The following is a 26,673-nucleotide window of genomic DNA, read 5'->3' as shown; positions in this document are numbered from 1 at the left end:
ATGAGAATTAAATGAGATAATTCACATAAGGCTACTCGTGCCCTTAGTTAAGGACTCAGTGGTCTCCATAACTTAGTAATCTGGATTACCTTTTGGTCATCTAAGTGTTAGCTTCTTTACTGTTTACTCCTGGGCCATATGAGACTTAACCCTTTTCAATAACAGTCTATTGCCTGCAGTCTAGAAAGTCATCCACAGGCATTATTTTGCTTCAAGTTGCTTAATGTAGCATTTCTAAATTACAGCTTGTATACAAGGTGAAATCCAATGATATATTAGAGAGACTAGCCTTGAGTTCGGCGGACACCAGCGAGCAGACTAAATGGCAAAAACTCGTAGATGAAGCTAAGGAAAATCTACATAAAATCCAGGTGTGTTTCCCCTGTCATGTATGAGAGTATTCGGATTGATGGATTGAATAACATTTGGTTGCCTCATTATGTCTGGTATTTCTGAACCAGGACGATGAATTTGTGGTGAATTACTGCTTGGAGGCTCAGTGGATAACCTATGAAACCACCCAGGAAATGCTAAATTATGCAAAAACAAGGGTAAGTTTTTATAACATTTGTACCTGATAGTTTGTCTTGTGCAAGATAAACCGTCTCAAAAAAAAAAGAATTGTGTCTCTATCATAGACCTGTTTTTTTTGTTTTTTGTTTTTGTTTATTTAATGTTTATTTATTTTTGAGAGAGAGAGAGCCTGAGCAGGGACAGAGAGAGAGGGAGACACAGAATCCCACGGAGGCTCCATGTTGTCAGCACAGAGCCTGATGTGGGGCTCGAACTCACAGACCTTGAGATCATGACCTGAGTCGAAGTCAGACACTCAACCAACTGAGCCACCCAGGCGCCCCATCATAGACCTGTTTTTAAAGTGCATTTTTACGCTGTAGTTTCCCCTCTGAACTTTGATCACCACTGCTAGTTTTATTCCTTAAAATTAAGGTGTAACACATGGGCAAAATGTTATGAGTTGTTTTCATAAAATGCATTATTTTTTAAAGTATGTCATTTCTTTATTGTTCACGGTTCATCTCAGAGTTCAGTGCAATTTGATAATTTGTTTCCTTTCACAGAAAATCCATCTTTCATGAAAAAACTAATATAGCAGATACTCTAACTGTGTTTCTTATTGTTCATCTTAGCTTTTGAAAAAAGAAGATAAAACTGTTCCTGTCTATTCTGATGGCTTAAAAGAGGTAATTACATTGGACTTAATTTGAGGGCAAATATGTACCTTTACAATATGTTTTTCAGTTCAAGATAGACCTATATTTTTTCAAGAGTGTTATTTTGACTCTTGTTTTCTTACTGAAAAATGGGAATAACAGTACTTACAGGGTTACTTGGGAATCAGATGAATTAATTTATATAAATCATTTTGTGTAGTGCCTGGCACCTGTTAAGCACACAAATAAATGTAAACTGTGACGGTGATTATCAGAGTACAAAAGTATAATCCAGCTGGATTTTACCATAAGGCATTTATAAACCACTGGGAAAACTAATTAATTTTGAAGGGCACCGATATAGTCAGTGTGCAAATGCCTTCTCTTTTGCAGTTTTATTGCATTTAATGTGATTGGAAGTGTTTCCATTAGTCCACGTTGTTTTTGTTTTGTGTTACATAAATGCAGTCCTATTTATGGGAATTGACCAATAATATGGGATGAAATGGGCATGTGTATAAGACTTCTGAAACAGAATGCCTAATTTTTGGTGTTTTTAATTGTTATTGCTTGCAACTTTCAGATTATCAGATTATTTCTATTTAGGTACTAAGGGCTCATGCAAAATTGACTACTTTTTATGGAGCATTTGGACCAGAAAAATTCAGGTGAAAAATTCCTCATTTTTCATTTTTAGATTATGAATTAGGTTTTAGTTTAGAGTGTCATAAAAGATACAGTATTGCTTTGACTGAATGTGTTTCTGGGAATTGAGTGATGGAAAATACTATTTTCCTGATGAGTTTTAGATACTCTTCTGCACCATCCTTGGAAAACTGATAAATTTGAAAGGTGGGGCACCTGGGTGGCTCAGTTGGCTACGCATCCGACTTCGGCTCAGGTCATGATCTCACGGTTCATGAGTTCACGCCCTGCATTGGGCTCTGTGCTGACAGCTCAGAGCCTGGAGCCTGCTTCAGATTCTGTGCCTCCCTCTCTCTCTGCCCCACCCCTACTTGCACTCTGTCTCTCAAAAATGAATAAACGTTAAAAAATTTTTAAAAATTTGGAAGGCAAATTTAAATGCATATACCTTTGCCCTAGCAATTTCACTTCTGGCATTTGATTCTGTTAGATATACTAACACGTACACCAAGAGTAGCATTATTTACATGTATGAGGTATACCTTAAAGATAAAACAAGTTACGGGGCGCCTGGGTGGCTCAGTTGGTTAAATGTAACTCAGTTTCGGCTCAGGTCATGATCTCACAGTTCGTGAGTTCAAGCCCTGCATTGGGTTCCCTTCTAACAATGCAGAGCCTCCTTGGGATTCTTTCTCTCCCCCTCTCTCAACCCTCCCCAGCTCAAGCTTGAGCTCTCTCTTAAAATAAATAAACTTTAAAAAATTTTTTAAAAAAGATAAGACAACAACAAACAAGTTTTATTGTTTTCCTTATGACTAGTCAATCTCCCTTTCCCTGCTAATTGCAATATTATGCTAACAATCTGGCATGTATTTGTCTGTCTCTGGACTTTGTATTGGGTTGATTTTATATTCTTTATTCACCAGTATGAAATAGTCTTGATTAATGTAACTTTAGAATGTCCTATTATCTGGTAGACTAACCCTACTGTACTTTCCTTTTCAGAATTTGGGGGGGCCATTTTCTCATGTTTGTTTTTCTGTATGATGTTTGGAATGAGAATCAGCTTACCCAGCTTAAAGAAATCTTATTTTTATTGGGATTTTAAGTTTTTATTTATTTTTTATTGGGAATGTGCTGAATCTAAGATCAATTGGGGGAGAACCAGCATCTTTACAGTATTGAATCTTCCTATTTAAGGACAGTATGTGTCTTCCTACTCATTCTGTTCTTTTTTTATGTTCTCAGCAGTATCTATTCAGTTGCTTTCATACAGATTTTGTACACTTTTTGTTAATTTTATTTTAAATTGTTTTCTACTGTTATAAATGGGATGTTTCATCACATTTTTGAAAGACATGACAAGCTGTTGATTTTTTTAAATTGCTTTCTAACCAGATACTTTATCAAATTCCTTTATTATTCATAATGTTTCAGTTGATCTAATTTTTTCCAAGTATATAATTATATATTCAAATAATGATAATTTTGCCTCACTTTTTCTCTTCACCTAATCTCATCAGTGCATATAGAGCAGTATTAAATATAGTGGTAATAGGTATCCTTCTCTTGTAACTGGCATTTATGGGAATCCTTATTTTGCTTTACAATTAAGCATGATATAGGCTTTTAGTGTGTTTCTCTTTTTATCATTTTAAGAATTTTAAGGAGGGGCGCCTGGGTGGCTCAGTCGGTTAAGTGTCTGACTTCGGCTCAGGTCATGATCTCGTGGTTCCTGAGTTCAAGCCCCGCGTCATGCTCTGTGCTGATGGCTCGGAGCCTGGAGCCTGTTTCGGATTCTGTGTCTCCCTCTCTCTCTGACCCTCCCCCGTTCATGCTCTGTCTCTCTCTGTCTCAAAAATAAACGTTAAAAAAAAAAAAGAATTTTAAGGAAACATTCATCATCCATTTCTGAGCCTTTTGAGAGATAGAATGCACATGAGCAGGGAGGGGCAGAGACAGAGGGAGACCCAGAATCCCAAGCAGGCTCCATGTTGTCAGCACAGAGCCTGATGTGGGGCTTGAACTCATGAACCATGAAATCATGACCTGAGCTGAAATCAAGAGTCGGATACTCAACCAACTGAGCCACCCAGGCACCCTATTTCTGAGCTTTAATCAGGACTGAGTTGGTCATACATTACTGGTTATAGCCAAAGACTAGAAATAACCTAAATGTTCAACTATGGGGGACTAGTTAAATAAAGAATAGTAAATCCATGTCATGGAATAATACGTAGTCCTTAAAAAGAATAACGTTTAGGGGCTCCTGGGTGGCTCAGTCGGTTAAGCCGCCGACTTTTTTTTTTTAATTTTTTTTTTTGTTAACGTTTATTTATTTTTGAGACAGAGAGAGACAGAGCATGAACGGGGGAGGGTCAGAGAGAGGGAGACACAGAATCTGAAACAGGCTTCAGGCTCTGAGCTGTCGGCACAGAGCCCGACGCGGGGCTCGAACTCACGGACCGCGAGATCATGACCTGAGCCGAAGTCAGCCGCTTAACCGACTGAGCCACCCAGGCGCCCCCCAACTTCGGCTTAGGTCATGATCTCATGGCTTGTAGATTAGAGCCCTGCATCAGCCTCTGTGCTGACAGCTTGGAGCCTGGAGCCTGCTTAGGATTCTGTGTCTCCCTCTCTCTCTGACCCTCCCCTGCTCACTCTCTGTCCTCTCTCAAAAACAAATAAACATTTAAAAAAATTTTTTTGATACTTAAAATAATTGCTTGTTATGTAGTGATTATCTCAGGAAGGACCTAGAAGAAGAGATATGGCTTTTGGAGAAGATAACAGGAGCTCTACAGGTCTGAGATAAGAAGAAAACATGCTTTTCACTGTATAATCTTTGGAACTTTTTTTAACTTTGAGGAAAAAACTAATTAAAATGTCTAATGGTTTCTCCTTGCAATATATAACTTTAATTTTTTTTTTAAACCACTAATTTTTTTCCTCTCTGACTTTGCAGTGGTAGTTCTTGGATTGAATTTCTGAATAATGAAGATGACCTTAAGGATATCTTTTTACAGCTAAGAGAAGGAAACCTTGTTTGTGCACAGTACCTTTGGCTTCGACATCGGGTAATATGTTTTGCGTTTTGTCCTTAGTGGCTTTATGGCTCCTGGGATAGGTGATTGAATCCGTTGTCTTCACATGGATGAGAAGGGTCACAGGTGTGAGTGGGTAATGGAATGTTTGATGAAAGTATCCTGATGATATTAAATTAGAGGTAAAGATACCTTAGAAACATATTTTATCTCATCATTCAAATCTAATTAACTCCTAAACTTAGTTCAAAAGGCAACATTTTGGGGCATCTGGCTGGCTGTGTCGGTAGAGCATGTGACTCTTGATCCTTGGGTTTGTGAGTTCGAGCCCCATTTTGAGTATAGAGGTTACTTAACAAGATCTTTAAAAAAAAAAAAAAAAGGTAACATTTTATTACATGATTTATTGATGGGCTTTCTTAAGTAGTGTTGGTGGAGAGGGTGTTCCTGTTGCAGCTCAGATTGTGGGAAAGGATTGCCCATTAACACTGCTCCTCTGAATCCCTTCAATGTTGACAGATATACTTAGGTGCCAAAAGTGGTATCTTGGTGTGACGTCAATAATGGACACGTTGCTTGTTAGGATTTGTACTTTGACCTGCTGCTAAATTTTCCTTTCTCTGCCAGTTTCTCTCCACTTAATTTGTTAGTTGGTACTTGTTGCCATGAAAGCTCGTGGAGTTTGTGGCTGCCGGTGACTCACTGGTATAGAGCAAATCACCCTTAGTGCTCATAATTAAATCAGTACATTATTTCATAACAAGTCTTTTCCATTTTGGGAGGCTGTCACTTTAAATCTGTCTGAGAGGTCTTAATTTCTCACCCTGTATAATTTAGGCAAACTTTGAAAACAGATTTGATGTGAAAATGCTTGAGAACTTGCTCAACTCAATTTCTACACCAGTCTCTTTGCAAAAGCTTTGTCCATGGCTTAAAAATGATGTGATCCCATTTGTGAGAAGGGCTGTACCTGAAGGGCAGGTGAGTTACCTTTAGTATTTCCATTCTGGATCGTCCAAGTCCAGTCTTTGCCTTATGTCATAGTAAATTACACTAACACCAGTTAGTTCTTTACTGTCTCTGTTGAAAGATTACCAAGGGGGGTTTTAAATTATTCCAGTGATTGTCTGCCGAGTATTTTATTTTTAAGTAATATGTCTGTTTCAGAAAATTCTGGCAAAATGGTTGGAACAAGCAGCCAGAAACCTTGAATTAACTGATAAGGTAATACCAGTATAATTTACACTGAACAGACATTTCAAACACTCCCAGTGGCTTACAACATCACGTTTCATGGCTTGTCACTCTTCACAGGCAAACTGGCCAGAAAATGGACTTCAACTGGCAGAAGTATTTTTTACAGCAGAAAAACCAAATGAGTTGGTGTTGGTGTCCTGTTGGCAATGGATTTCCTTGGTATGATCTGGATAATGAATTTTTAGTAGTAAAGCACTCAATTTATATTAAAGAGTTTGTCTACGTGTACTTAGAAATACATCCATTTCTTAAATTTTCTGTTTATGAGTTCTTCTTTCATGTAGTTTTAAAATAAAAAAAGAAAATTTTTCTTTTTTTTTCCTGTCACAGCTTCAGCCTATTTTAATGCTCTGTTTTTCTCTATTGATCAAACCAAATGGGAAACAGTAGATAAACATACTCCTAAGTAGTATAATTGGGATTTTCTGCATTGGCAGCATTTCATAGTCCTTTAAAAGAATGAAATTTATTAATGCATTAGGTTTAGTTTTCAAAGACTTACTTAAACCAGCAAACCACTCCCTGTTCTGATTGCATTTCTTAGATTTCTAATAGCCATTATGGCTTAGGTACCAGTGAATTTTTTTAAAGATGAAACAAAAAAATTCTGGGTCTTTTTTGACTGAAAAAAATAGCAGTGCTAGAAAGGGAACTAAGCTCAGAAATGCTGATGTTATGTTTGATGTTAATTGGAGGTTCATGAACTGAATTAATAATTTGGCTTCTGAATTTTTAATTTCTTTTTCCCCTTAAGTTTCTAAAAACTAGAAAGCATTCATAAGTTTGTCGGGGTACCATAAATTCATTTATAAACTAATATGTGAGACATCCCCTTACAATTTCAACTTGGAAGTATTAAGGACTTAAGTACCAGAAGGTATGACTTTATATAAGGTCATAATATGCATTATGAAATTGCATTGATTCCTTAAATTTCTAAATTTATCAAAATACATACTAAATTTTCTCCTTTCTGACACAGCAGATTCTTGCCAGTAATTGTACTTACTGATTATATACTGTTAAAAATTAAATGGGAATTTTTTTCTATGCATTTCAAGTATATTGATATATGTACATTTAATATATGATGTAAATTGATCATTATAACAGATTTTTCCGTAGAAGAGATTTTTCTCTTGCTTATAAAATACTACTTTTGTCTTTTCTCTGTTGTCTTTTATCAATAGTGAAAATTGTGTTCTTGTATATAAGTTTAGGAAATGTTACAATTTTATATGTGATCTTGATCTGTATAGAGGGGATATTGAGGGCCATCGAAATGATGTTTTTATACTTAAGTATAAAAATATTACACTAGCATTCAGGGGTGGCTCAGTCGGTGGAGCGTGCGCTCTTGATCTCTGGGTTGTAGGTTCAACCCCATGTTGAGTGTAGAGATTGCTTAAAAACAAATCTTAAAACAAAATAAAAATAAAACATTTAAAAAAATTACACTAACATTGAAGTTTTTCTGTGTATTTTTTTTGAGAGGGAAAATTGCTTTTAGATTTCTGTTGGATTCTGATCTGTCAATTTGTACTAGTGTATGAGTCAAAATTCTACAAAATTTAAAGGTATTAGGTGCAGATTTCCCCTTAAGACCATAATCATGGCCAATTCTTATTTTATATGAAATAATTCTTTTTTTTTTTTTAAGTTTATTTATTTATTTTGAGAGAGACAGAGACACCACAAGTGGGGAGGGGCAGAGAGAGAGAGAGAGGGAGAGAGAATCCCAAGCAGGCTCCACATGGCCAGTGCAGAGCCCAGTGTGGGGCTCAAACCACGAAGCCATAAGATTATGACCTGAGCCAAAACCAAGAGTGAGACACTTAACCGACTGAGGTACCCAGGCACTCCTTATCTGAAATAATTCTGACTTTTTGTATATTTCCTTTTCACACTTCTGTTTTAGAAGGATTATCAAAACACAGAGGAAGTATGTCAGTTAAGGACTTTGGTAAATAACTTGCAGGAGTTGATCACATTGCATAGGAAATACAACTGCAAACTGGCCCTCTCTGATTTTGAGAAGGTAAAAGTCTAGACTTATCAGAAGTATTATTAGTTTTTAATCACAGCCACTATGGCTAGAGCTTGCATCTATACCATCTTTCTTTTGGCATCCAGGAGAATACAACCACCATTGTGTTCCGGATGTTTGATAAAGTGTTAGCCCCAGAGCTGATTCCTTCCATCTTAGAGAAGTTTATAAGAGTTTACATGAGGGAACATGGCTTGCAAGAGGAGGAACTTCTCCTGCTCTACATAGAGGTAACTTCTTTAGATCTAGTCTTTTTTCCTTGCCTCTGTGCAATGTGTCATTATATTAAACATTTAACCTTTAAGAAATGTCATACTTTACCATTAGGATTTATGCAGCATGTTGTATTGGCAAGGTTATGTGGGATAACTGCCACTGATCGATGGTAACCTTGGGCAAAATGGGATAATATAATTAATTATTCCTCCAAATTGTTATTGTGAAATAATAGGAGCATAAGCTCAATAAATGTTAGCAATTATTTTCACACATTAATAAGCTGCAATAATCTTATTTGTAAATTCTTCAAGAATGTTTCCTTCTTAAGTTTTCTGTACCATATAAAACTAAAGGCCAAGGCTTTGGCAATTTTGTCTTTCTCGAGTATTGTTTAACATTCATGGCTAAGTAGTTTTTGTGTTTGTTTTTTTTTCATGTCCATAAAAGCTATTTATCTCTGTGTTTTACTTTTTGTGTATGTGAGAGTTTTAAATAAAAAAGTATATATGTTTATCCCCTTTTAGGATTTATTGAAGAGATGTAGTTCAAAGTCCACCTCACTCTTTGAAACTGCATGGGAAGCAAAAGCCATGGCAGTAATAGGATGTTTATCTGACACAGATGTAAGTACGTCGTGACCGTGCAGATTTTCCTTTTGAGCGTTGCATCTTGTCTTAAAACTTTTTCTCTAATCACAAAAGCAACACATATTTGTTTAAAAAATTTTTTTCAGGGCGCCTGGGTGGCTCAGTCGGTTAAGCGGCCGACTTCAGCTCAGGTCATGATCTCGCGGTCTGTGAGTTCGAGCCCCGCATCAGACTCTGTGCTGACAGCTCAGAGCCTGGAGCCTGCTTCGGGTTCTGGGTCTCCCTCTCTCTGACCCTCACCCCGTTCATGCTCTGTTTCTCTCTGTCTCAAAAATAAATAAACGTTAAAATAAATAAATAAATAAATAAATAAGTAAAAATAAAAATTTTTTTTCTTTAATGTGTATTTATTTTTGAGAGACAAAGACAGAGCATGAGTGGGGGAGGGGCAGAGAGAGGAAGACACAGAATCTGAAGCAGGTTCCAGGCTCTGAGCTGTCAGCATAGAGCCCAATGCAGGGCTCAAACTCACAAACCATGAGATCATGACCTGACCCAAAGTTGGACGCTTAGCCAACTAAGCCACCCAGGTGCCCTGCAACACAATATTTGCTAAGGAGAATTTCTGAGGTTTGGAAAAAGAATTTAAAAAAAAGAAAAAAAAAAAAACCAAAATTCCATTTTCTTTAATTATAAAAAGTAAAAACTTTCTCATCCCGTTCTTAGAAGAACTATCGTGGATGATGGGATGCATATATTTCTAGGCTTTTCTATGATAATACAAACATGGAAACATTTTTTTTTTTGAAACATTTTTTATTTTGGCTTCTCACTGTTACTGGACACCATTATAAAAATATGAATAAAATCCTGAAAAATATTTTTAAAGAGACTGGAGTCTGTAGGAATAGAGGTATATGATTTAACTTTCAGCAGAGAAAATATTTTTCTGAGTTTTTCTAAATAATAAAATTGTACTTTATGTGTGAAAACTGGAAGAAATATGTATTTTTGCAATCAGAGGGAATATTCTCAGAGTACTGCACAGTGGATATAAGACATCTACTGTAGATTAGACAGTGTCATTAATTTGCATGAGACATAAATCTGAGGCCTCTTCATGACTGGTGTGTGTGTATCTTTGTAGCTCATATTTGATGCTGTGCTTAAGATCATGTACGCTGCGGTGGTTCCCTGGAGCGTGGCTGTGGAGCAGCTGGTGAGACAGCATTTAGAGATGGACCATCCCAAGTAAGATGACAGTCTCCCAAATAGTTGTTTTGGTGTTGGATAAACCTCATGTTTTCACTTGACATCTATTTATGGTTTTCTTTCCTTTACTGTGTCCCTTATTATTTCATTAAAAAAATACAATCCATGTTAATATCAACAATTTCCTTTTAGGGTCAAGTTATTGCAGGAAAGTTATAAACTAATGGAGATGAAAAAACTTTTACGAGGTTATGGAATAAGGGAGGTGAATCTCTTAAACAAGGAAATCATGGTAAGTATAATAGTTGAAGAGTCTTTTAACTCCTCTGTTCCATGTTGAAAGCAACTTGGAAAATGTAACGAGGACTTTATATTCTTAAAAGCTCATAGGGCTAGGTTCCTCACTACTTTCCTTTTGTTAGACAGAATGTGAGTAGGATCTTCAGGGGTATCTGGCTGGCTCAGTCAGTGGAGCATGTGACTCTTGACCTAAGGGTTGTAAGTTTGAACCTCATGTTATGTGTAGAAATTACTTAAAAAAATAAAGGAAGACCTTTCCAAAAGGAGTGTATCAGATCATCAAGTTGTACACCTGAAGTATACGCAACATTTATTTGTCACATATACCCCAATAAAGCTGGGCGATGGGGAAGAAGGTAGACAGGACTGTCATAAAATTCAGAATATAAATCATGTTTTAATTTTTCACACAGCTTTGTTTTCTGCTGCTTGATTTTAATTTGATGAGTACTGTGCCCTTACGAGCAAAGGATTTCTGGGTTCTCTGAGATTTCATGACGAAGAAAGTATATATTGTATATTGTCTCTGTTTCAGAGGGTGGTCAGATATATTCTCAAACAAGATGTCCCATCTTCTTTAGAAGATGCTTTGAAGGTGGCCCAAGCGTATATGTTACCTGATGATGAAATTTATAGTCTAAAGATTATTGACCTGATGGATAGAGAACAGGTATGAGTTTTATATTATCCTTTCTTAGATTTCTTTGTCAACTAAATCTGTAAAAGCTCATATCAATCAAATTATCTGACTAGATTAGCACAAAAGAAAGTTACACCAAGATGAAAATATTGGATGTTAGATTGGCCACATTTTTCATAACTGTAGGTTCTTTAAAAAGTATTTAGTGACTGGCTGTTGGGCTTTCATACTATTTCGTTGTTATGAAACATAGACTCATGTTTTATATACGCTGTAGGACCCTTTGATTCCAGAGTAGGATGTTCTTTTTTTTTTTTTTGTATTTTAACTGTCTTTATTTTGATATAATTTGATAACATGAGCATACTTAAGAGTCACAACATACAAAGGTTTGTATTTTAATTTTATCTTTTTGTTTGCTGTTGTCAAAACCAGAATTAGCAAAATTTTTGAAACATCAGACTATATTCTGTTTTTTTAATTGACGTCTTTTCACCTTTAAATAGAAAAGGAAGAGGTAAGTCCAAACTTTCCAAACTGTCCTTTACACTTTTCTTCCTTTCAAACACTGTTAAAGGGTGAAGACTGTGTGCTTCTGTTGAGGTCTTTGCCTCCTGCTCAAGCGGAGAAAACTGCAGAACGGGTAATCTTATGGGCACGACTGGCATTACAAGAAGAACCGGATGATTCTAAAGAGGTGAGATTTTCACTAAATAAAATATAGATAAATCCAATATTTATGGATATTAATCAACAGGATAGAAAAGATGGATAAGCAAAATATGAATATCTGCTCTTCTCATTGCTAGAATGTTCTAATGTAAAAATCCCTGTGTAAATTCACTACATAGAAAAGAACCACATATGGCTGCCTCGGAGCAGTGGCTTGAGCCCACACTGAATAATCAAGGATCTACAAACCAGGATTAATTGAACTAGTTGTTGTACACAAAGGGTTTTCCATAAAGCCATGCAATATAAAGTATTTTGTGTTGTATAGGACATAGTCATTACTATCAAATAATGTCAGCCACAGAACCCATGTAAATCTCAATAATCTTAGAATGTTGAACTTAGAAACAATTTTAAAAGAGCCACTTCACTTCTTGAGAGAGATGAGGAACCAAATACCTAATTTTTTCAGGACAGTTGAGGGTTTTTTTTACCGTTTATCCCCCATCCTGTGTCAGCAGTCCACTTTAGTAATTTTTTACCTTTAGGGAAATAAGTTTGGTTATTTTGGTATCTAATATTTGTTATACTGTTATAATGCTGGGGGCTTAGGTTAAATAGGTTAAATGAATTGTCCACTTTCCTCTTCACAACAACATTCTGAGATGGTTCCTGTTGTCAGCTCCTTATAGATTAAGTTCAGAAACTAACATTTTAAGATGAGTGACTTTCCCGGCGTTATTAGAAAGTGGCAGAACCTCACCTCAAACCATCTGATACCAAAGTCTGTGTTCTTAACCACCAGCTCGGACTGCGCCCCAGAGTGGAAATACTTGAGTACTTTGTGTGGACCTTGCACTTGCTAAGCATTTCACATACATCATGTCTTCAATTAAAGCTTTTCCTCCTTTGATTTTTCTTGTCTTTTTGTTTGTTTTCATCTTTTTCAGTCCTTTTTTTTTTAGTGTTTATTTTCTTTCTTTTTTTTTTTTTTTTAATTTTTTTTTCAACGTTTTTTATTTATTTTTGGGACAGAGAGAGACAGAGCATGAACGGGGGAGGGGCAGAGAGAGAGGGAGACACAGAATCGGAAACAGGCTCCAGGCTCCGAGCCATCAGCCCAGAGCCTGACGCGGGGCTCGAACTCACGGACCGCGAGATCGTGACCTGGCTGAAGTCGGATGCTTAACCGACTGCGCCACCCAGGCGCCCCTAGTGTTTATTTTCTTGAGAGAGAGAGTGCTAGTTGGGGAGGGGCAGAGAGAGAGGGAGACACAGAATCTGAAGCTGGCTCCAGGCTCCGAGCTGTCAGCACAGAGCCCGACCAACGCGGGGCTCGAACTCACAACTGTGAGATCATAGCCTGAGCCGAAGTCAGACGTTCAACCAACTGAGCCACCCAGGTGCCTCAAATCTTTTTCAGTCTTGAAGATAATGATTATTTCTTAGACTTTGATTCTCTGGGCTTAAACAAGTTCAGTTCTTTTTAACTTTTCCAGAGAGCTTTTCTGAATGTTTTGTCCAATAAAAACTATTTAAAAAACAAAACCCAAGTGACGATTAATTACAGTGTAGCTGAGGGGTGCCTGAGTGGCTGTCTCTCTCTCTCTCTCAAAAATAAAAAAAAAAAACATTACATATGTAAAAAAAATAGTGTAGCTGAAAGGTGTGATTTGGGGATTTGCCTGCTCTATGGTATTTCTAAATCATATATCCAAGCGTTCGTACCAGTGTTTTTCATGTTTACATTCTATGCGATTCAATTATCCATTTCTCAGCGGCTTGACTCCCTGTGATGACTGACCTCTCATTTTTTTTCAGTCATTTTACTGTTTGTTTTGTTTTTTTTTTTCTGATTTCATGGCTTTTGTGTATTTGTTTGTATGTGTACTTCACTAGTAGTGAATAAAAGAGTGAATAAAAAGTACGAATAAAAGAAATATGTTTTATTTTCTATTTTCCTTTTAAGGACAAGGCCTGGAGAATGTCTGTAGCGAAGACATCCGTAGACATTCTTAAAATGCTATGTGACATCCAGAAAGGTACATTCTACCTTTGTGCCTTCATCTTGGTTTTGTTCCTAAGCTTGCCCTTTCCAGAAAGGAGCATCAGTGACAGCCCTTGTCCTTATCCTTGTTTTTTCTTGCTTTGTCTTCATTGACCCCACCCATTTTTCCTCATGAAAAGTCTTCCTTCCTTTATTCTTTTGATTAGTAGTGTAAAAACAGAAACCTCTAAAATCACCTGACCATTTGTTTATATGCTTCAGTAAGCTTTTTGAGGCTAGATTGGATTTCTTTGGTGCCTTGCACTTACTGCTCAGATTTCTCACTTATCGTTTGGTCGTGGTCAGGCAAAAACCTGTTTAAACTTGAACTTAAGTAAAACATTAACAAAGTAACTCTTGGGGGGAAAAAAGCTAAAATTTATTTCAGAATACTGCCATTTCTCTTGTAACCCATAAGCTGCTCTTTTCTATCTTCAGAAAGAATAGATTTTTTGTACTTAAATTCTCTTACCTCAGCTTCTGAAAAGAACTACTGAAGACTTGAGATAAAAGACCCATAGCCAGTTAAAACATTAGCTTTAAAAAAACCCTGATAAGGGGCACCTGGCTATCTCAGTCGGTGGAGCATGTGACTTTTGATCTCAGGGTCTTGAGTTCAAGCCCCACATTGGGCATGGAGCCTACTTAAAAAAAAAAAAAAAAAAAAAATCTAATAATAGGGGAATTTGGATGTCTACTATAACTTAAAAAAATTTAATTACAGACAATCTGCAGAAGAAGGATGAATGTGAAGAAATCCTGAAACAATTTAAAGCTGTTGCTAGCTTACAGGTAAAGACGTTAAGTTATGTTGAACATTATTACTTTACTGATTATGTTACTTATCACTGCATTTGACATGGATGATCAGTCCATCCTTCAAACTTTCTGTACTGGTCTTCAATAATTTTATTTTGTTATTTTTTTTTTTTAATGTTTTTTGAGAGAGAAAGTGCAAGTGAGGGAGAGGCAGAAAGAGAAGGGGACAGGGGATCTGAAGCTGGCTCTGCACTGATAGCAGGGAGCCCGATGTGGGGCTCAAACCCACAAACCATGATATTATGACCTGATCCCAAGTTGGATGCTCAACCAGCTGAGCCACCCAGGTGCCCCAAGCCTTCGGGAATTGTAGTTACAGCGTACTGGTTTTCCTTTTTTTCTCTCATTTGTAAAACAACCTGGGGTGCCTTGGTGGCTCAGTCGGTTAAGCATCGGACTCTTGATTTTGGCTCAGGTCATGGTCTCACCGTCACAGCTTGGGACATTGGTCACACAGTTTGAGATCTCGTGAGATTGAGCCCCAGGCTCTTCACTGACAGCAGGGAGCCTGCTTAGGACTCTCTCCCTCCCTCTCTACTCCACCCTCACAAACATATGCGTTTTCTCTGTCAAAAATAAATAAAAATTTAAAAGTAAAAGGAAAAAACAATTTTATGGAGATGTAATTCACATACCATACTGTTCATCTATTTAAAGTGTATAATTCAGTGCTTTTGGTATATTAATAATTTTTCATAATTGTGGTAACAATGTAAAATTTGCCATTTTACCCATTTTTCAATATATAGTTCAATGGCATTAATTACACTTACAATGTTGTGACCTTCACCACCATCTACTTTTCGTCCCCTCAAGCAGAAACTTTTTATGCATTTTACCCATTTTTACCCATTAAGCAGTAACCCCCCGTTCCAACCCCTGGAAACCTTTGATCTACTTTCTCTGAATTTGCCTTTCTATAGATTTCTTGTAAGTGGAATCCTACAATATTTATCTCATTGTGTCTGGCTTCTCTCAGCATGTTTTCAAAGTTCCTCCGTGTATCAGGTGTCAGTGCTTCATTCCTTTAACACCTGACTCATGTTCCATTGTAGGAGTGGACCACATTTTGTTTATTCCTCTGTTGATAGACACTTAAGTTGTTTTTTCTTTTTGGCTGTTGTGAGTAATGCTGCAGTGAACATGGTGAGCTCATCACCTGAACCCGCTACTCGGACCCCATGTGTCTGACCTCAGTACCCTTGCTTATTCTACTTAGTACTGCCTCAGCAGCAATAAATAGTTAAAATAAGATTACTGAAAATAAAAAAATATATATCCTTGGGAGCACCTGGGTGACTCAGTCGATTAAACGTTCGATTTTGGCTCAGGTCATGATGTCACTGTTTGTGAGTTCAAGCCCCACCTTGGGTTCTCTGCCCCTCCCCAGCTTGTGTTTTTTCAAAAATAAAACGTTAAAAACATATATATATCTTCTTGAAAAATCATGAGCTATATTGACTACACACAGAAGCTACATTCCTTGGGAAAAAGATGCACATTGAAAAGAGAAACTTCTTGGTTTAATCACTTGTATATTTATCTTTGACTAGATTATACATGGATGCTACATAATTCAAAAGGCTTTAAAATGGTTAAAATGGTGAATTTTATGTATATTTTACCACAATAAAAAATAAACTTACTAAAATTCTGTACTGCATGTTGTAAACAATAAGGAATTAACTCTTTGACAAAAAAAAAAAAGTTTGAAAGAATATATAGTGAAAAACAAGTCTTCCTCCTACCCTGATATTCCAGCTATCCAGTTGCCCACATTAGATGCAACTGCTGTTGCCAGTTTCTTGTGTATTTTTCTAGAGATAGTCTGTGGTTATAAGCATAAACATTTCTGTGGTTCCTAATAAAGAGGGAATTGTGACACATAATGAATAAAGTCTTCCACAACTTATCTGCAGTAAACATTCTATTTATTTTTATAAATAAGTATTTCTACATGATGCATCCCCTTTGGGAAAGATAACTAATATTTTTTGGGGAAAAGCCTCAGTTTCAAAATTTTACATTTTATAAATAACTGCACCATAGATTAAGTTATGCAGGCATCCAAAATAATATTTGTGAAGTCTGTGTAATGACAGGAGAAAGGAGAAATGCCATAGTGTTAACTGGAGAAGGTAACATATGAAATTACCCGTGTAGCCACAAAATGCTGGTGAAGAAAACTGAAAAGAAAGACCAAGAAAATGGTCACTGCTTATTAGGATAACCAGTTCTCAGCTCAGGTGTGTTTGCTCCCAGGGAGTACTTGGCACTGTGAAGGGAGTTTTGATAGTTTTTGATTGTCACGAGTGGTAGAAGGAGGGTGCTAGTGGCATCTAGCAGGTAGAGGCCAGGGATGCTGCTACAGTGCACAGGACAGCCCTCACAACAGAGGATCTGGCAAGATTGAGAAACCTTGCTGTAGAGTACTGCATCAAAACAGAAGGTCTAGGGGGCACCTGACTGGTTCAGTTAGAAGAGCACGTGACTTGATCTTGGGATCGTAAGTTTGAGCCCTATGTTAAGTGTAGAGATTACTTAAAAAAAATAGAAGAAGGGGAAAGAAAAGAAGAGAGGGAGGAGAGCCAGAAGAAGAGGGGGAGAAGAAGGTGATCTCACTGCCTCTTGGTATCCTTCCCTGGGCCTCAGGGGGATTTTTTTTAATCTGGTAAGAAAAATAAATTCTAAGTCTGGAGTTAGCAGCCAAAAGGAATTATTACAAAAAAGAGCAAAGCTGGTTTCTTCAGTCACCCAAACCTAATACTTAATTCTGTCACTTTTGCTATTCAAGGATTCCCCCACAATAAAGAATGATCTGACACCAAGAAATGGTGTCAATAGTGCTGACATTTAGAAAATCCTGGGTTAAGGGGCGCCTTGGTGACTCAGTTGGTTAAAGCGTCTGACTTCGGCTCAGGTCGTGATCTGGCGGTTTATGAGTTCAAGCCCCGCATCAGGCTGTCGGCTGTCAATGTGCAGCCCGCTTTGGATTATCTGTCTCCCTCTCTGCCCCTCCCTTGCTCTCGCTCTCTCTCTCTCTCTCTCTCTCTCTCTCTTAAAAATAAACATTGTGGGGCGCCTGGGTGGCTCAGTCGGTTGAGCGTCCGACTTCGGCTCAGGTCACGATCTCGCGGTCCGTGAGTTCGAGCCCCGCGTCGGGCTCTGGGCTGATGGCTCAGATCCTGGAGCCTGCTTCCGATTCTGTGTCTTCCTCTCTCTCTGCCCCTCTGCCGTTCATGCTCTGTCTCTCTCTGTCTCAAAAATAAATAAACGTTAAAAAAAAAAAAATTTAAAATAAACAAGGAAAAGAAAAAAATCCTTGGGTTAAAATGGTTTTTCCTGTTTTTCAAACTTATTATAGTATTATTTTCATAACTTGAAATATAAAGTCTTAAATTCTTAATTAACATGGGAGTTGTCTTTGAGGGAGAATAAGGAGAGATTTGAGACTCACCAGTGGTTTTTAACAACAGATGAAGTGAGCACATGAGGCACGCTGTCCTGTTTGCCTTCCTAGGAGAACTTCGAGGTCTTCCTGTCCTTTGGAGATTACAGCAACAGTGCCCTGGTCTCAGAGCTCCGTGAACAGTACATCAGAGCTCACGAAGTCACACAGACCAAACACAAATCCCAGAGCTCTGCAGAGCCTCCAGCTGCCGAGGACAAGAGCCCGAGCACCAAGTCCAAGCTGCACAGACAGGCGCTGGCCCTGCACTTGTCCACACAAGAGCGGGAGGCCGAGCTGACCTTGAGAGCCTTAAACCATGGGAACCTGGAAGCAGCGCTGAGAAGATGCAGGTGAGCCCCGGCCCCGTGCACACATAGCTTGTCTGAAAGGAACACGTGCTTCCTTGACTTCTTTGGTAATAGGGTTAGGCCAGTGACCTTTTCATTTGCATGGATATCATTCTTGGTTTCTCGCCCTCGGAGCCTAGTTTAGGTCACAAAATGGTAGCATAGCAGGCAGGTAACTCACATGATGTGAGTCGTTAGGTAACCTAACCATGGAATTTAGGTTGCCTTGCCCTCTGACAGTTAATAATATCCCAAATAAGTTAAAAGACAAAGCACATTAGATGGCATAAAAACATTTTTAAAGAGATTTTATTTTTTATTTATTTTTTAGTGTTTATTTTCATTATTTTTGAAGTTTATTTATTTACTTTGAGAGCGAGAGAGAGCACTAACAGCGGAGGGGCAGAGAAAGAGAGGGAAAGAGAGAATCCTAAGCAGGCTCCACACTGTCAACACAGAGTCCGATGCAGGGCTCGAACCCACCAACTGTGAGATCATGACCTAAGCTGAAACCAAGAGTCGGACCCTTAACCGACTGAGCCATCCAGCCACCCCAATGTATGTTTATTTTTGAGAGAGAGAGACAGAGCGTGAGTCGGGGGCAGAGAGAGAGACACACACAATCTGAAGCAGGCTCAAGGCTCTGAGCTGTTATCACACAGCCCAGTGCGGGGCTCGAACTCATGAGCCACGAGATCATGACTTGAGCCACGGTCAGACATGTAACTGAGCCAGCCGGGCGCCCCTTTTTAAAGAGGTGGTGTTTATTTATTAATCCAAGAAAGGCAAATGCATTTGCTTTTGCTCCGAGTATTCTCACTTTTGACACTTCCTTTTTTCCAGAGACTTGTTTAAGTATCACCGCAATGCCGACACTGGGAAGTTGCTGTTTTTGACGTGTCAGAAGCTTTGTCACATGTTGGCTAATGACATTCCAATGGCAACACCCGCGGGCCTCAATCTTCCTTCTGAAATACATGCTCTAGCTTGCCAAGCTGCCACCATCTGCAGCCCAGGTGACGGGGTGTATAATATAGTTTTGTGTTCTGTGTCTCATTTCACACGGATCTCCCACGTGCTGTCTCTTCACAGTTGGACATTGCCATAAAGACAAAAGATCGTTCTCTCTGTTGTACAAAGAGCCAGTCGTAATTGATTCTCCATGGGGATTATTGTTTCAAAATATTTACAGATATTAACAATGTCATTTCCAACTGTTGATAATAATCACTTTGATGGGATTGTGAAGTTCCTTGCCTCTCCACATACGAGGTTACATCTAGGCCAAGCTTCTGTAAAAATTTAAACTGCATTATTTAGGGTAGTCAGAGCTGTGTGGAAACCGTTCTATCTTGTGGCCTTCTTTAAAATTTGAATGGTAATTATTAAAAGATTGTTTTCATTCTTCCAAACACGTGGAATATTAGTGTAATGATTTTTCTCCATTTTCTTTCAGATTTTTTGCTAGATGCTTTAGAACTGTGTAAATCTACATTAACGGCAGTAGAGCTTTCCAGACAGTGCCACATGGATGACTGTGGAATTCTAATGAAAGTAAATTGCCTTTAAATTTCTTTTCCTTAAACCAAATCCCTGCCCGCCCATTATGAACCACTTTTAAATCACTTGTATAGTTTATAAAAATATCAAATCTACCTCTTGTGGGTTTTTTAAATTTATTTTTTTATTTTTTTAATGTTTATTTTTGAGAGAGAGAGAGCAGGGTAGGGGCAGAGAGACGGGGGAGACAAAGAATCCGAAGCAGGCTCCAGGCTCTGAGCTGTCAGCATAGAGCAAGACGCAAGGCTCAAACTCATGGACCATGAGATCGTGACCTGAGCTGAAGTTAGACACTTAACTGTCTGAGCCACCCAGGTGCCCCTACCTCTTGTGTTTTCTTACTCTAGACCGGAAAACTCAAGGGCATGAAACCTCTTTTTCAGTGACATTTATTGGCTTTAAGTTGCCCTATCTTTTGAAATGTTGGGCCTCAAAAAAGGCATCTCTGGACATTGTCCTTATCTTAGAGTAACGGTTTAATTTAAAATGGCATTATCATAAGCCACAGACTACCCAGAGGAAGCAGACTACACAGTTGTATTTGACCATCCAAACTGCGTTTGGCTCTAGTACATCTGATTCTGGGTTCTGCTTAGTGAAGATGGTATTTGTGTTTTGGAGTGTATTTACTTGTGTCTTTTCTGTGATTTGGTATTTAGACTTCCTTTGGAACTCAAAAAGATCCATATGAAGAGTGGTCTTACAGTGACTTCTTCAGTGAAGATGGGATAGTTCTGGAGTCACAGATGGTGCTGCCTGTTATCTATGAAATGATTGCGTCACTTCTGCCTCTGGCTGGTAAATGTCACTTGTGTTGTTATTTTCTATGTATTTCTGCTTTATGCAAGTTTTAAAGCGTGGAGGTTTGGAACTAGGACTGCACATGGGAATATGGTGAATCTCGCCGGCACAGCGCTGACCAAAAGAAGCCAAATACAAAAGAACACGTCATACTATATGATTTCGTTCACGTGAAGTGCAAGGACAGGCTATAAAGAAGCTGTGCTGTCCGAAGTCAGGGGAATGGTTACTCTCGAGGGTGGATAATGACTGGAAAGGGGGAAGAGAGGGTTTCGGGTACTGGTAAGGTTCTATTTCTTGGTTTGGGTTCTGGGACGTGAATGTATTCACTTCATCAAGTTGTACACTTAACGTATGTATTTTTCTGTATGTACTTAAGTGCTCTTTTTTTTTTTTAAAGTAGATTATTTTAGAACATTATTTGTTAATAGCATAATATTTAAATATTTCTTGGAATATGTGGTCTACAAGCAAGTTGTTTTATTTACTGTTAACATATTTCACTCTTTTTTGTAGAAAGCAAGAGACATCCCTTGGATTCTACAAGTTTACCATACCGTTCTATTGATGAAGGTACTTGACATCAGAAATATACATTATTGTATTACAATTTTATAAATAACAGAAAAACAGAAATTCCTTGCAATCTTGAATATAAGTCTGACTTAATGTTCTTGATGTACTTAATTATGACTATTACAGTGTTACTCTTCCAGAAGGTCAAGAGACTGTCATTGGCTTGGAACATTAACTTATGAATCTGTTCATAAATTTTGGTTTTCCCCACGGAGAAGTGGTTTTTTGTTTTTTGCTTTTTTTCCAGCTAATGACTTAAGCATCTGAAAATAGATCAGTTATCGTCAAACTTAGTTATTTTCTGGTTTAAATAAAGTCCGTGTTAATTCTCTCATTTACTAGCTTTAAGAACCAATTTTAGGGGTGCCTGGGTGGCTCAGTCGGTTAAGCGGCCGACTTCGGCTCAGGTCATGATCTCGCGGTCCATGGGTTCGGGCCCCGCATTGGGCTCTGTGCTGACCGCTCAGAGCCTGGAGCCTGTTTCGGATTCTGTGTCTCCCTCTCTCTGACCCTCCCCCGTTCATGCTCTGTCTCTCTCTGTCTCAAAAATAAATAAACGTTAAAAAAAAGAAAAAAAAGAAAAAAAAAGAATTTTATGATAGTTATCTACATTGAAAACATTGGCTGTCCCTGAAAACAGTTTTTCAATAATTATGATCTTTATTTCTTTGAAAAATCTAAATATTAAAATACTTTTACTGAAATGAAGTACTTTTATCACTTCACAGGAGACAACCTCATTTTACCTATTATAAATTCCATCTCGGCATTGCTCCAGAACCTGCAAGAATCTAGCCAGTGGGAACTGGCCCTAAGATTTGTCATTGGTTCATTTGGTACCTGTCTTCAGCACTCTGTATCAAGCTTCATGGATGCCAGCCTGAGTGGAAAGGTATAGTTCTGAGAACAAATGCTTTCACTTTGGAGGAATATAGATACAAATACACCACCAAACAAAGGGATTTGGAGTCCACATTTTCCCACTTGGCTCTGGAACAAGGAAATTGATAATTTGTCAGATTTAGGAAACATGTGTTGAGCATCTGAGATTCAGGTGTGGTTCAAGGTACTTGCATACTTTTCATATTCAGTCTTGACAACAGCCCTGAGAGTCTCCATTTTGCAAATGAGGAGGCAGACTGAGGGAGGTGAAATCATTCAGTTGAGGTTTTAAGTTGCAGTGATATGTCTTCTTACTCCCAACCCAGTGAATACATTAGGTCAAAACCCTATCTGTTGTTTGTTTTACTGTAGCCTAAATTATTATAATTATTACCTGACAGCATCATTGAAAAGATTCTAGAAGGCAAAGTACCTGTTGATAACTTGCTTATGAAGCTAATCACAGAATTGCATTCACTTCTACTATTCTGTTTATATTTGTTAAATAACAATTTTTTACAAAATTAACGTTATCTTTTTATATATATATATATATATATATATATATATATATATATATATACATTTTTTTTTTGAAAGACGGGGAGTGTGCAAGTGTGGAGGGAGGGACAGAGAGAGGGAGAGAGAAAGAATCTTAAGCAGGCTCTGCATTCAGCACAGAATCTGATGTGGAGCTCAATCCCATGACCCTGATCTGAGCCGAATTCAAGAGTTAGATGCTTAACCAACTAAGCCACCCAGGTGCCCCAAAATTAACTTTAAGTAAAGTATTGCTTTCAAAATTGCACATTTTAAGTCTGTCAACAGTGTATTCACCATGTCACCAACAGCACAGTCAAGGTATAGAATATTTGAAAAGGTTCCTTTTTGTGCCTTCCCAGTCAGTTCCCCCCTCAGCTGCAGCATTCTGTCATCATAGATTAAATGCCAGCACATTTTGCATATAATGATGAATTTTCAAAGTTCCTTAATATTTAAGAAGAGTTTTCAAAATGACACATAGATAGAAGTAGACCTAACAATTCTTTTGTTCTTTTCTAAAAGTTGTTTGGAGAGGCCACATTAGTTAAATCAAGGCATGTTGTTATGGAACTGAAAGAGAAAGCTGTTACATTTATCAGGGGAAATGCTACAACACTGTTGCACAAAGTGAGTATCCGTTCTTGGTAAGCTGCTCTCTCTCTCTCTCTCTCTCTCTCTCTCTCTTTTTTTTTTTTTTTTTCCTTTTCTCTCTTCTAGTTGCTTTTGATATCTCAGGATAAGAATGAGGATGGGGAGGGCATATTGGGGCTTAAAGAGAAGTGATGGGATTGTCAGGGAGAAGAAGGTAAGGGTTCTGTGCTATATACAACCTGTCCAAGTTGTTTCCTTAAGTTTATGATAATGATAAAGGATATTAAAACTAAGCATACAAGTTGGAACCAAGTTACTCTAAATCACTTTTCACGAAACTTATTCTTTCTTTCTTTCTTATTCTTCTTATTCCTAGGGGTTATATTTGATAACAAATTTGATAACAAATAAGCATTCAGAGACCAAATTCTATTTTGATTGTAAAGAATGTCCTTCTCTTGATGCTTTCTTCCAATAGGTATTTAATTGTCGCCTGGTGGATCTTGACTTGGCATTGGGTTACTGCACTCTGTTACCCCAAAAAGAAGTGTTTGAAAATCTCTGGAAGCTCATAGATAAAGCGTGGCAGAATTACGACAAAATTTTGGTATGGCCTGAGCAAGCACAGCTTCATTTCTTTATGAAGAGATTTAGGGGAAAAAATGAAGTTGGCTTTGCCACTTAATGATTTAGCAGAAGAAATGTGGAGCAAACTCTCTTGTTTTCTAACAGCTTTTCCTTGACTACTGACACACCAGTGAATGTATATGCAGGTCATAAGCACTGCTCAACCCAAAGAATTAGGATATTTTTTATTTCTTAAATCTGTATGTGGCCATAGACCTTCATTTCTTACATTTACTATATCTGAAGTGTATTTGAAACCTTAGACCCACGAGCCAGGTCTTTTTTGTTGGACAAGGTTAGCAGATGCAGAATCTCTCTTTGATGTTTGTTTTAAAATTTGCCTTTTGTGGGGATTTTATTTTCAGGATAACCAAAATTTGGCCTTTTCTTTGAAGAAAAGCCAGACTACATTTATGGCATCATAATAAAAGCTGAATGACCTATTATATCAATAATGACTGTGTGTATGAAGCAATATGTAATATTCCACACTGTTATCACAAAGAAAGGTTATGATTTTTATTGTTGGGTTTCATCCAAAAGGTGTTAGAACATATTCTATTGTGATTGAATTTTAATTCTATTTTAATTTTTTAGGCAATATCTCAGGTGGGCTCTCTGCTGGCCAGCCTCTATCAGGAAATAGAAACAGAGCTTAAGTTCCGTGAACTCAGTACTGATGCTCAGTGGGGTATTCGTCTTGGCAAACTTGGTGTGAGTATTCTTCAGAGTACCATCAAATTTGATCCATTCTGATGATTTCCCCAGGAAATCTTAAAGTCTTCTTCTTTGGGGAGAGGATATATGTTGTGGACTCATAAATTTTAGTTATATTAAATATACACATTATTGTTTTCAAACAAATAAGGACCATTTGCTTCATTTCCTGTTTTCTGTATTTTTAAGAAAATTTAGAAGAGGCTTGACTTTTTTTTAACGTCTGTTTATTTTTGAGAGAGACAGAATGTGAGTGGGGGAGGGGATGAGAGAAAGGGAGACAGAATCCAAAGCATGCTCCAGGATCTGAGCTGTCAGCACAGAGCCTGATGCAGGGCTCGGACTCATGAACTGTGAAATTATGATTTGAGCCAAAGTCGGACACTTAACCGACTGAGCCACCCAGGTGCCCTTGACTTTTTTTTAATGTTTATTTTTGAGAGAGAACGCACACGAGAGAGCAGAGCAGGGACAGAGAGAGAAGGAGAGAGAATCCCAAACAGAGAGAGGGAGAGAGAATGCCAAGCAGGTTCTGCACTGAAAGGTGTGGGACTTGAACCATGAACCGTGAGATCATGACCGGAGCCAAAATCAAGAGTTGGACACTTAACTGACTGAGCTACCCAGATGCACCCCTGAGGCTTGACATTTTTTTCTACTTAGCTTTCCCATTGATAGAACTATATCTAGGATTAATTAACATATAAGCTGTTTCAGACCTAGCCTTTAGCCTCATACTTTTCTGTTGCTGTTTGGTGGAACATAAGTCAATGTGAAGGTGCCTGGGTGGCTCAGTTGGTTAAGCATCTGACTTTGGCTCAGGTCATGATCTCATGGTTTGTGAGTTTGAGCCCTTCATCAGGCTTTGCACTGACAGTGCAGAGCATGCTTGAGATTCTCTCCCTCCCTCTTTGCTCCCTCCCTGCTTGTGTGCTCTCTCTCTCGCTCACTCTCTCTCAAAATAAGTAAATTTAAAAATTAAAAAGATAACATCAGTGTGTACACAGGTATACTGAAGTTTATGAACTCCTAGGGAAAAGTCATTTTTCACTTTGTAAAAACAAACAAAACTGTGTTCTTGACACTATGTCTTTAAAACATTTTGGAGCGCCCGGGTGGCTCAGTCAGTTAAGCGTCCGACTTCGGCTCAGGTCGTGATCTCGCGGTCCGTGAGTTCGAGCCCTGCGTCGGGCTCTGTGCTGACAGCTCAGAACATTATGAACATTATGTGGCTTGAAATTCACATGCATTCACTTAGAAGTAAGACCCACCGAGAAAGTGGACATACTGCCTTTTTGTTTTAGATCACTGGTTGACAGAAAGGCATCCTCTATTTTCTACAGGAGGTCCTCAAACTATACGAGTATAATACATCTGGCTGTAGAGTATAATTCAGTCTCTCCGTGATTCAGTTCGCGTGATGCTGCATTTCTATGCCTTGCCATCTTGACCACAGCCTCTCTTTCAGTCTGCTTTAGACACTCAGTGCGTTTGGTATTTTTTTTAAAAGTATTTCTTCTTGGGGCGCCTGGGTGGCTCAGTCGGTTAAGCATCCGACTTCAGCTCAGGTCACGATCTCGCGGTCCGTGAGTTCGAGCCCCGCGTCGGGCTCTGGGCTGATGGCTCGGAGCCTGGAGCCTATTTCAGATTCTGTGTCTCCCTCTCTCTGACCCTCCCCTGTTCATGCTCTGTCTCTCTCTGTGTCAAAGATAATAAATAAAAATTAAAAAAAAAAAACATTTTATTTTACTCGCAAGTAGGCTAATCAGGAATGTGATCACTACAGAAAGGATATGTGTTTTGAAGCCTAGTTCAAATGTAGAAATGGGACTGGTTATTGATAACAACTAATTGATGAAGAACCAAAGGGTAACCTAAGAGATTTGGGGCCCATAGCCAAATATACCTGAAATCTCA

The 26,673-nt window shown here is 38.2% G+C and overlaps 1 protein-coding gene across 7 annotated transcripts in view; it reads left to right on the top strand.

The window, feature by feature from the left end:
* Nucleotides 1-26,673, top strand: part of KNTC1 (kinetochore associated 1) — a 73,524-nt gene that overhangs the window by 20,183 nt on the left and 26,668 nt on the right. For 5 of the 7 annotated variants that reach the window (XM_042961683.1, XM_042961679.1, XM_042961677.1 and 2 more), the window contains 26 exons: nt 246-371; nt 462-551; nt 1,149-1,202; nt 1,779-1,840; nt 4,783-4,894; nt 5,699-5,842; nt 6,029-6,085; nt 6,176-6,277; nt 8,037-8,156; nt 8,252-8,395; nt 8,909-9,007; nt 10,119-10,222; nt 10,376-10,475; nt 11,019-11,153; nt 11,701-11,820; nt 13,765-13,837; nt 14,567-14,634; nt 18,182-18,462; nt 19,303-19,475; nt 19,916-20,013; nt 20,679-20,817; nt 21,337-21,393; nt 22,125-22,288; nt 23,344-23,448; nt 23,891-24,019; nt 24,637-24,753. In XM_042961683.1, coding sequence (XP_042817617.1) covers nt 246-371; nt 462-551; nt 1,149-1,202; nt 1,779-1,840; nt 4,783-4,894; nt 5,699-5,842; nt 6,029-6,085; nt 6,176-6,277; nt 8,037-8,156; nt 8,252-8,395; nt 8,909-9,007; nt 10,119-10,222; nt 10,376-10,475; nt 11,019-11,153; nt 11,701-11,820; nt 13,765-13,837; nt 14,567-14,634; nt 18,182-18,462; nt 19,303-19,475; nt 19,916-20,013; nt 20,679-20,817; nt 21,337-21,393; nt 22,125-22,288; nt 23,344-23,448; nt 23,891-24,019; nt 24,637-24,753 — 2,973 coding nt within the window. The remainder of the gene's footprint in view (nt 1-245; nt 372-461; nt 552-1,148; nt 1,203-1,778; nt 1,841-4,782; nt 4,895-5,698; nt 5,843-6,028; nt 6,086-6,175; nt 6,278-8,036; nt 8,157-8,251; nt 8,396-8,908; nt 9,008-10,118; nt 10,223-10,375; nt 10,476-11,018; nt 11,154-11,700; nt 11,821-13,764; nt 13,838-14,566; nt 14,635-18,181; nt 18,463-19,302; nt 19,476-19,915; nt 20,014-20,678; nt 20,818-21,336; nt 21,394-22,124; nt 22,289-23,343; nt 23,449-23,890; nt 24,020-24,636; nt 24,754-26,673) is intronic. The other 2 variants (XM_042961680.1, XM_042961682.1) reach the window with 2 other exon arrangements.

Source organism: Panthera tigris, chromosome D3, assembly GCF_018350195.1.
Source record: "Panthera tigris isolate Pti1 chromosome D3, P.tigris_Pti1_mat1.1, whole genome shotgun sequence".
Classification (NCBI taxonomy): Eukaryota; Metazoa; Chordata; class Mammalia; order Carnivora; family Felidae; genus Panthera; species Panthera tigris.
The sequence above is the reverse complement of the archived record's forward strand: the minus strand, read 5'-3'. Positions and strand labels throughout refer to the sequence as shown.